The sequence below is a fragment of the Ischnura elegans genome, chromosome X, assembly GCF_921293095.1.
Source record: "Ischnura elegans chromosome X, ioIscEleg1.1, whole genome shotgun sequence".
Classification (NCBI taxonomy): Eukaryota; Metazoa; Arthropoda; class Insecta; order Odonata; family Coenagrionidae; genus Ischnura; species Ischnura elegans.
This window is the reverse complement of record NC_060259.1, coordinates 54,374,690-54,385,486: the sequence shown is the minus strand read 5'-3', so window position 1 is coordinate 54,385,486 and position 10,797 is coordinate 54,374,690. Positions and strand designations below refer to the sequence as shown.

Genomic DNA, 10,797 nt, shown 5'->3' with positions numbered 1-10,797 from the left:
TGCTGTTGCTCATGGTTTGCATATACATCACTTGGATGTTTCCACAGCCTTTTTGAATGGTTCACTAAGTGAAGACATTTTCATGTACCAACCGGAAGGTTTTGTTTCAGATGCAAGTAAAGTGTATAAGTTAAAGAAGGCCATTTATGGCCTGAAACAGGCTTCTCGTTCCTGGTATGAGAGAATGGATGAAGTCGTATTAAGTGTTGGTTTTAAGAAATCTCAACATGAGCCTTGTGTTTATTTTTGGAGAGATGGTGCATCCATGGTTATAATATGTGTCTATGTTGATGACTTTTTTGTATTCTTTAATGATGAAGTTCAAGCTGAGAAACTGAAACAAAAGCTCCACTCTTGTTTTAAGGTAAAAGACTTAGGATCAGTCGTGGATTGCCTGGGAATGAGGGTAGAAATGGGTAATGGTAAAGTAAAGTTGAACCAAAAACAGGTAATTTTGAACTTGCTGAGTAAGGTGGGGATGGCAGAATGTAAGTCTGTGTCAACCCCTATGGTTCCTGGCACTCGACTGACCAAGGGTGAATCGATAACGTGTGATAGTGTACCTTACCAACAAGTGATTGGAAGTTTACTGTATTTATCAGTGTGTACCAGGCCTGATATATCCTATGCTACCAATTACCTCAGCCAGTTCAACAACTGCTATGGAAATGAACACTGGCAGTGTGTGAAAAGAGTGTTAAGGTATTTAAAAGGAACAAATGATGCAGGAATAGAATTCCAAAGGACTGAGAATAATCCGGATGTTTGTGGTTTTGTTGATGCGTCATTTGCTAATGACGTCAACAGAAAATCAGTGACTGGGTATGTTTTTGTGTCTGCTGGTGGACCAATCTGCTGGGAGAGTAAAAAAACAAAGTGTAACTGCCTTGTCTTCAACCGAGGCAGAGTATATTGCCATTGACTCTGCAGGTAGGAAGGCCACTTACTTGAAGGGGTTACTCTCTGAGTTATGTGGTAGGAAGGGGCCAATTCTTTTATGGAATGATAACCAGAGTGCACTAAAATTAGCCTCTGACAATGGATTGCATGCTCGCACTCAGCATATAGAAGTGAAGTTTCATCACATCAGGGAACTTGTTAAGCATAAGAAGGTTGTCCTCAATTACATGGAATCTGAAAAAATGATTGCCGATGTGTTTACTAAGGCACTTAATGTGACTGCACACCGCAAGTGCATTATTCCTCTGGGTATGGTTAATTGTAAAAATGCAATGTAAAGTTGGTAGATTAAGGGAGAGTGTTGTGATTGTTTTTGTTTGAATATGGCTGGTAATCTCCCAACTATCGTATTACTGTATTCATTTGTTTTTGTTCTTCACCGGAAGTTGGTTCTTTTAATAAACCGCAGTTTCGCCATGTTATTCAACACGTGTGGTCATGTTCATTTACCACTCCTCCTGAATCTCAAACCATCGTCCCCCCAGTAACTATTTACAACAAAACCTCTTTTGTTTTGATTTTTCCGGAGCCCCAGTGGTCCAACGGCCTACCCAACATAGAGGCGCTGGTGTAGCCTGTTTTTCTGAGCAGTAACGAACTGGGGGCTGCCATATTGAATCTCGCTGTAAACAAACGTGATATTGAGGCTTATTGATAGTCATTAGTGTTAACTGCAGACTTTTTTTTATTGCTTACAGTGTCCCTTACGATTTTGGAATGTGCTCGATGAAGGATACGAGTCTCAATGATCTTGGTTATTGCTAAATTGCGTGGGTATGAAATGTATTTGGTGATGAAAGTGTGAGTAATTCTGTTTCCTTCATTATTCCATTTTGATTTCAACCTGTGATTAGCTAACCTTTTCTCATGTTTTGAAAATTTTATGGTGTCTTGTATTCCTTATATTTCAATAGGTATGTGTTTCATTGTACTTGCAGTTTTTCTAGTGTTCAAACTACTCATTTATCGCTAGTGCTATTCTTAGGTTTGTTTAATGCTAATCATTTTGTTGGTTATGTATGTAATTTGCTATTTCAACTCTGTCCTTTCAACTGTTTAATTGTCATTAATTGAGCATTATTCATTAAGTGTTCTACGATGTTTACATTTCTTAAAACTTTAATCTCTTTCCCTTTGAAGTAAGAACTTAATTTCTACTACATTGGTATAAAATATTCTTCACTTTTCTTGTTTTCTACTTTTGGGATACTTTCTTTCGTATAAGTGATGGATATTAACTTACAAGAACCTTTCATTTTAAGACTCCTCTGCCGACATATGCTATCTTAATGGGTACTCGTCATGAACTACTTCCTACGAAATAATGTCCTTCTCCTTTCATAATTAAATAATTATCTTCCATGAAATGATATTCAAAATTGCATGCTTATTTCTAGTGAAGTAATGTTATGGTCTATGGTTTCAGGATTAGCATTATTTTCCCTGTCCCAGAGGTGTTGCAAGATACATCTACCTCAAGGAATACTGGGTCACCCTCTTTGTCTGTAACTGTGGAGTGTTTACTTAAGTAATGGAATCTTTCTCCTATTACGCAAAGGCTGCTATCTCATGTTGTAATTGATATTTGTTGCTTGTGCATCTCATGTGCTTGTAGAATTGTTAACTTCCACAGATTTCATCTCTAGTATGTCAAATTGAAATTGTTATTGTTGTATTTCTTTTACCAGTTATTGTATCAATAAATACCAATGTCCACTGAAGTAAGTTTCCGAGATCATTATTCTTACCAACCACCAGATCGCCAGTTGACTTTGTACATGAATCTTGTATTATGGTTACTAGTTAAGTAACCTGGGGAAGTTCATCAGGAAGATTTTCCTACATTCATTGCTTTTAAGTTTCTCGCAATCGCAGTAGCATTATTAAGCCTGAATAGCACGCCCTATCGTGACGCGTAAAAGAACAGGCGCCGAGATGTCCATTCAAATTTCGCGGCAGCCTTGGACCACTGGCATAGATGGCACTGATGTATCAAAACCTATACGCATTATCCTTATGGGTATGTCGCCCCCTTGCCACAACTATGTTGTGGATGGAGTAATTTATCAGGTCCACGGATCGCCTATTTTCCACCAGGAATTACAATCAGGTGAGATATAATACCTTTTACTATTATTTAAGTAAGAATTAAATAATATTTTCCGTATCTCCTCATGTATTTTGTGGGGAACTTCGTTTATAGTGGTGAGGAACTTATGTGAATAACACTTTGGTGTCTGTTAGTTTTAGTGATTTCATTATAAATCACACCAACATGGATAGCATGAAGTAATGGTTATTGCGATAATTCCTTAAGATTCTTTCCTCCGTTCAAGACTTTGCTGTTACCCTCCTCACGTGGCACGGTATAGTTATTGAAAATACGTACCTGCAAAAATTAGATGCCCACAATGTGACGTATTCCGCAAGGGAGCCAAAACGCTTGTCTGTGACTTGAAATTTTGAAATTATACTTTCCATATCATTTCATGCACTCATGGTAACTTCGGTTTTGCTGGTAATGGGGACGGGGTATGTATAGGTTTGGTATCCGGCGAACGGTGTAGCGTTTTAACTATTTATCTAATTTAATATTTTGATGTTTTACCTGATGTTGTGATTATTGTGGTAAGCACTTAAGATTATTTTCGTCGTGCTCAAATTCAGTGTTCCCCACCGCACCCCAGGTGGCACGAATTCCTAATCGCGTGCATTAAATGCCTACAATGATATAGGTCAGTGATAAGGCATAAGGGAGCCGAAGCGTTATTCTGCAGTGGAAATTAGCCGTGGGCCAGGTCGGTATCGCCCCCTGCCATACACCCTGGTGGTGGCTTGCACGGTACCTCGTAATAGGCGCGCAGCCTAGAAATTAAGGCTGGGTGCGTTTTAGGGGCAACTAACCCTGGTGTGTTGAATACGGGTGGTGTGGGTGCCCAGAATTTTTTAAAAGATGAATGGTTAAAAATGGTATGTTTTTCGGCTTTCTGAGGGATATCTTAGTAATCCTTACATTATTTTACAAGTAATATTTATGCAATTAATCCAAAACTGATTACATTTTAAAATTACTCAGTTCTTGGGGGGCGGTTTATCCCCTAATACTCCCATCGCTGCGCCACTGTCTCGTAGTAGTACATGAAGGTCAGATGTAGCATTGCCTGCGAAAGGGATAACCTAGTTGTTGAAATGTATTTCCAATTCTTCAGAAATTTCTTATGAACTCCAAGAAAAGTCATTGCTATCTATTTATGTTCATTGCCAGGGGTTAGGTACTGGATTAACATTAAGTCATGGGAACTTCATTTCCTACCTTGACTGCACCTTCTCGTTTCGAGGATTGTCAATCACAAGTTTTCTGCTCCTTGGATGCTGGAAAGAAGTGTCGCCCTGGTTTTGGTGTATTTGCAATTTCATTGGTTGCATCACATTTCTACACCTCGACCAAATATAGTAATCTTTAGCTTTAAAGTCTAGAAAGGTGGTCATTACGAAAATGACTCTTTCAATTTATGTAATTAACTGTGTTCTACCACTTTCCCCAGACCCTGAGCGTGCTGCAAAAATGTTGTGCGATCACTTTGCGTCATTGGAGGCGCATCCGGTGGAGGCAGAGGCGGAGCTACAAGGTTTGTAAGCTACTATGATTGTTGAGGGTAAAAAATGACATTATAACAAAATTATATCCATTTATAATTTTTCCATGTGTTTTCGGCCTTTATTACATCTCCAAGCCACACTGTGTCATCGTCTTCTGTTTATGTTTCTGTCTAACAATGTGCCTTCAATTACCTTACCAACAGTTAATATTAACTTAATTGCATCTGACTACCGTAAAGACTTTGGTGGATCAAAGGTCACCAGCTCCATTCATGATTACTGCTTGTCTCCATTATCTTTGCCCCATGCAAAAAAGGGCTTGCTTAAGGTCTGGGATTAGATTGAGAAACCCTTGACCATATGTAATAACTCTTTCATTTGGCTTGTAAAAGCCTAGTTAGCACTTGCTGCTTGTAAGAATGGTTTGAACGCACATTGCATTTTCAGTATGATTGTGAAGTTTATAAATCCTCTTAAGGTGTGTTAAAAATAACTCACATACGGGTGTATGCCGCGTGTCGTACTGGAGATTGCCCCGACGTTTCGCGACCGACTGCTGGTCACCTTTACAAGGGAATAATCTTGGGATTGGTTTTTGCTGCCTTTTTATATATTTCAGGTGGGAGGGGTGGGCGGAGGGTGTGAGGAGTTAGGACTGGAGGGGGAAGATAACGAAATGCTGCGGATGACTGGGTTCCAAGTATTGCTGATCCTTAATCCGGTATCTCTATTGTAGTTGTTCTATTTTTTCTTTATTTCTATGGCCTCGCGGATGAGTCGGGTTTTAAAATGTTTTATCCTCGCGATGACTCTTGATTTCTCGAAGTCGATCGCATGTCCGGTGGCTTCGTGCTCCGCTACGGCTGACTTTGAAGGGTAGCCCAGTCGAATGGCTCGCTTGTGTTCTTCTATCCGAGTTTTGACTGTTCGTCCCGTTTCTCCGATGTACTACTTCTCGCACGATCGGCAGGGGATTTCGTATACTCCTTCCATCTGAAGTGGCGTCCTATCCTTGGCATTTGCGTGTGGTTTAAAAATGGCTTTAATGTCAAATTTTCGGAGGATGTTACCGATCTTATCCGTCGTTCCTTTCACGTAGGGGAGGAAGGATTTCTTTTGGTTAATGATGTCTTCTGCGTCTTGGGAATCGTTCCTGTTGTCCTTGTTGATAATCTTTTTAAAATTGCGGGATATAGCTCCGTTGTCGTAGCCATTAAGACGTAGGATGGATTTCAGCTTAATAATTTCTGAAGATAGATTCTTCGAGTCACTCAGCCGGATCGAAAGTTCAATTAGAGAGGTCATCACAGCGTTTAATTGAGCAGGGTGGTGATGAGAACTGGCATGGAGATACCGATTTGTTGATGTCGGTTTTCTATACACGGCGTGGCCTAGGCTTCCGTTGTCATTCTTCTTCACCAAGACGTCGAGAAATGGCAATTTTCCGGATTCTTCTATCTCCATAGTGAATTTGATATTGCTGTTAAGGGTATTTAAATATTTAAAAAATTCTTCTAACTTCTGTCGATCATGCGTCCAAATTATGAAAGTGTCGTCTATATACCTTAACCAAATTTTGGGTTTATGCGTTGCATTTTTGATTGCCACTGTTTCCAAGTGTTCCATATAAATATTCGCCACTGCTGGAGAGATGGGAGATCCCATCGCCGCCCCTGAAACTTGTTCGTAGAAATTGTTTTGCCATCGGAAGAAAGTGCTGTGCAGGCAAATAGATGTCAGAGAAGCGATGCTCTTGTCGAACATTTCTTCTATTAGTTGGACCGCCTCCTCTCCAGGTATATTCGTGAAAAGTGACGTGACGTCAAAACTGACGAGAATGTCCTCCGGGTTCACTTATATGTCCTTTATGATTTGCAGGAAATACTGTGAGTTCTTCACGTACGATTTGGCTTCCTCTACTTTAGGTTGTAGAATGTTTGCTAAATATTTGGCCAGCTTGTACGGTGGGGCGTCTATGGCGCTAGCGATAGGTCTTAGCGGTATACTTTCCTTATGTATTTTGGGTAACCCATAAATACAAGGAGTTTTTGGGTCTTGTGGTATCAGCTTCTTTCTGACTTCTGGATCCCCATGTGCTTCTTGATGGCTTCTGTGGTTATCCTCTTGAAGCGAGACGTTGGGTCGCGTTCTAATTTTCGGTATGGGCCATCTCTTATGACTTTTGCTGAGAGAAACCAGGCGTTATTATTTAATTGGCGTGATGAGCCCGTCCATAAACATAAAATATCGTCTACATATCTAAACCAATATAGTACATTAGTCAAAAGGGGGTTACTAGAGCTGAATAGTTTATACTCCAGATTGTCCATGAATATTTCTAGATTATAATTTAATATACAAGATTTTATTTAATTCTAAGGACAAATATAATCGAATGGACAAAAGTGGAGTATATAAATTAAAATGTGACGATTGTGGAATTTGTTATGTTGGTCAGACTGGAAGAAGGTTCAAAGACAGAGTGAAGGAACATAGAAGAAGTTTTATATACAATGATGGGAAATCTTGTTTCGCTAATCATTTATGCCTCTGTAACCATTTTAGCAATTTGGCATACATATTTTACATTATATTGACAAAGGGCCTAAACTAGATTTTATGGAAAAATTCGAAATTGCCAATAGCCCGGATGGACTTTGTAATGATGTTTTATTTTGTACTGACTCTCCTTTGTTAAAATTTATCCCCATGACGTCAAAACCCTGACCTTCACTCCGATCCACTCGATGTATGTTTTCGTCCTTCACTCACTTGTTCACCAAAACCGTTTCCCCTCCCACTCCCCCACACCTAATTCCATATGCACCCACCTCCTACCTTGGCCTGGGTATATATACCGAGAGAGTACTGGATTTTTCACCTTGAAAATGACACTTACGTGTTGAAACCATTGTCGGTTGCTGAGTTGTGACATTAAAAGTGTGGAAATTACCATTGTGCTCTTCTTTTTATCATGGATATAAAGAACTTCCACAAAATCGAGCCGGATACGATTTTATTTGTTCACCCCCCTCCAATTGGCTTTCATGTGGTTATGTCTTTTCTGATTGATTATCTTTGACTTACAGATGCTAAGGAATGGGATCAGAGAAAGATACTGATGATGCTGGAGGAGTACCGGGAGAGGCTAGGTAGGTTCCGTGACCCCAAAGTTAGAAAGGCAGCTTTATGGAAGGAGATAGCCCTGGTGTTCAGCCGCTCCGGTATGACGAACATCACACATGACCTATTGGACCGCAAATTTAGGAATTTGAAAAGGACATTCATAAAGGTGAAGCAGAGTAAGAACGCCACCGGCCGAAACGCGGTAAACTGGCCATATTACGACCTCATGACGGACTTAATGGCAAATGACGAGACTGTAAACATACCGGAGATGGAGGGCACTGGGGTTAGGGCGGAAAGAAGTGTGGCTGGTGCCAGTCCGTCATCGGAGGTGTTGGGGGGTCACGGCCCCCTCCTCAGTACTCCTCCAGCCCTGCCCAGCAGGTGGAAGCGCCTGGCAGAAAGGAGGAATGTTAATGAGGAGTTAGAGAGGAAAAGGTACTAATTATTACAGATACTGAACTCATTTATGTAATCACTTGTCTTTCTGGAATAAGTTACCATTCATGGGTATAGAATGTAGTCTATAAATGTAGCTGGTTCGTAAACACCTCAAGATAATGACCTAACTTTTTTCTCTTCTTTCCATATAGAGTGGAGGCGCTCAATGTCATTGCGGAGCAATTGAAAGAAAGCATTGCAATTCAGAGAGAGAGGAATGACATGCATAGGGAATATATCACGAATAATGGAAGACAAACTTAATTTTTTTACTTTATGTATATATTGATTGACCCATTTCCTGTAAATATAAATTTTAAAAATTTCTCGTGAATGGATTTCTTCTCATTTAAATGAATTTGTTGTTTGTTCAGTTAAATGACTTACCAATGACCCTGTCATTGTTTCCGCTACTTATTTGATGGAAGCAAGGGCGTACCCAGGATCATAACTAGGGGAGGCAAGCCATGGTCTAGGGGGGGCGGACCAAGTTGTGGCATTAGTTTGAGATTATTTCCTCGAAAAAATAGTTAAGTAACTTGTAAAAAATAGCCAGTGGTCCAAGGCTGCCGCGAAGTTTGAATGCACATCTCGGCGCGTGTTTCAAACTTTTTTTTTACGCGTCACGATAGGGCGTGCTATTCAGGCTTAATAATGCTACTGCAATTGCGAGAAACTTAAAAGCAATGAATGTAGGAAAATCTTCCTGAAGAACTTTCCCAGGTTACTAAAACAGTAACCATAATACAAGATTAATGTACAAAGTCAACCGGCGATCTGGTGGTTGGTAAGAATAATGATCTCGGAAACTTACTTCAGTGGACATTGGTATTTATTGATACAATAACTGGAAAAAGAAATACAACAATAACCATTTGAATATGACGCACTAGAGATGAAATCTGTGGAATTTAACAATTCTACAAGCACATGAGATGCACAAGCAACAAATATCAATGACAACAGTACATTGCAATGAGAGATGAGCAGCCTTTGCGTAATAGGAGACATTCCTTTACTGAAGAAAGAACTCCACACTTATAGACAAAGAGGCTGACCCAATTTTCCTTGAGGTAGATGTATCTTGCAACAACTCTGGGACAGGGAAAATAATGCTAATCCTGAAAATATAGACCATAACACCACTTCACTATAAATAAGCATGCAAGTTTGGATATCATTTCATGGAAGATAATTATTTAATTATTGAAAGGAGAAGGAAATTATTTCGTAGGAAGTTGTTCATGATGAGTACCCATTAAGATAACATATCTTGGCAGTGGAGTCTTAAAATGAAAGTTTCTTAGAAGTTAATATCCATCACTTATACGAAAGAAAGTATTCCAAAAGGAGGCAACGAGAAAAGTGATGAATATTTATACCATAGTAGTAGAAATTAAGTTCTTACTGCAAAATGAAAGAGAAAGTTTTAAGAAATGTAAACATTGTAGAAACACTTAATGAATTATGCTCAATTGATGACAATTTAACAGTTGAAAGGACAGAGTTGAAATAGCATTTTAAATACATAACCAACAAAGTGATTAGCATTAAAGACACCAAAACATAGCACTAGTGATTCATGAGTAGTTTGAACACTAGAAAAACTGCAGATACAATGAAAAGCATATTGAAATAAAAGGAATAAAAGACACCATGAAATGTTGAAAACACGAGAAAAGGTTAGCTAATCACAGGTTGAAATCAAAATGAATTACATTTTCACCACCAAATACATTTCATACCCATGCAATTTTGTAATTACCAAGATCGTTGAGACTCATATCCTTCGTCGAGCACATTTCAACATCGTAAGGGACACTGTAAGCAATAAAAAAGTCTGCAGTTAACACTAATAACTATCAATAGGCCTCAATACCACCTTTGTTTATAGCGGTATTCAATATGACAGCCCCCAGTTCATTACTGCCCAGCAGACTTCTCAGAAACACAGGCTACACCAGCGCCCATATGTTGGGTTGGCTTTTGGACTATTAGGGCTCCGGAAAATTCAAAACAAAAGAGGTTTTCTATACGATATATCGCAGTTATGTCGCCCGATTGCTACAGCCAAGGTAACAAACCTCAACCCCTGTTTCTAACCTCGCCTTTTTCCCCGATTCTTTTAGTTGGTTTCCTCGCTACCACAGTTCAGAAAGGTGATTTTTTGTTAATCGACCGTTTCTTTTGTTATTTAATTATTTGATACTCGTGTTCAACCGTGCCTTTTTATTTTTTTTCGTGCTTTACACTCCTCCGCATACCCCCGGGCCTCAAAGTACGTTTCAGGGCAGTGGCGCAGCGAGGAGAAATTTTTGAGTTAAATCCATTTTACTTAATTGCATTAATATTACTTATAGAATAGTGTAAGGATTTACAAAATATCCCTCAGAAAGCCGTAAAATTATCCTAATATTATTATCACTATTTATCCTAAAAATTTCTGGGGATGGCCCCTGCACCTCCCGCTTACCCTGGAAGGTATTCTAAGCCCCCAGACACCCCAGTATTAGTTGCTCCTTAAACCCCTTCTAGCCTTAATTCCTAGCTGCGCCCCTGCCATAGAGTAAGTATACACTTACTCCATGATAATTCCCAACGATCTCGTGTTCGACTATAGAAAATGTGTGGTAAAAGCATCGATGAATATTGAATGCAAAAATTAGGTTT

At 39.4% G+C, this 10,797-nt stretch overlaps 1 protein-coding gene across 1 annotated transcript; it reads left to right on the top strand.

The window, feature by feature from the left end:
- Positions 1-2,982: 2,982 nt before the first annotated feature.
- LOC124171158 lies at positions 2,983-8,391 on the top strand. Its single transcript, XM_046550297.1, has 4 exons — positions 2,983-3,070; positions 4,506-4,589; positions 7,650-8,124; positions 8,280-8,391. Exons 1-4 carry the CDS (start codon positions 2,983-2,985, stop codon positions 8,389-8,391), a joined length of 759 nt encoding a protein of 252 aa, XP_046406253.1.
- The last annotated feature ends 2,406 nt before the right edge of the window (positions 8,392-10,797 follow it).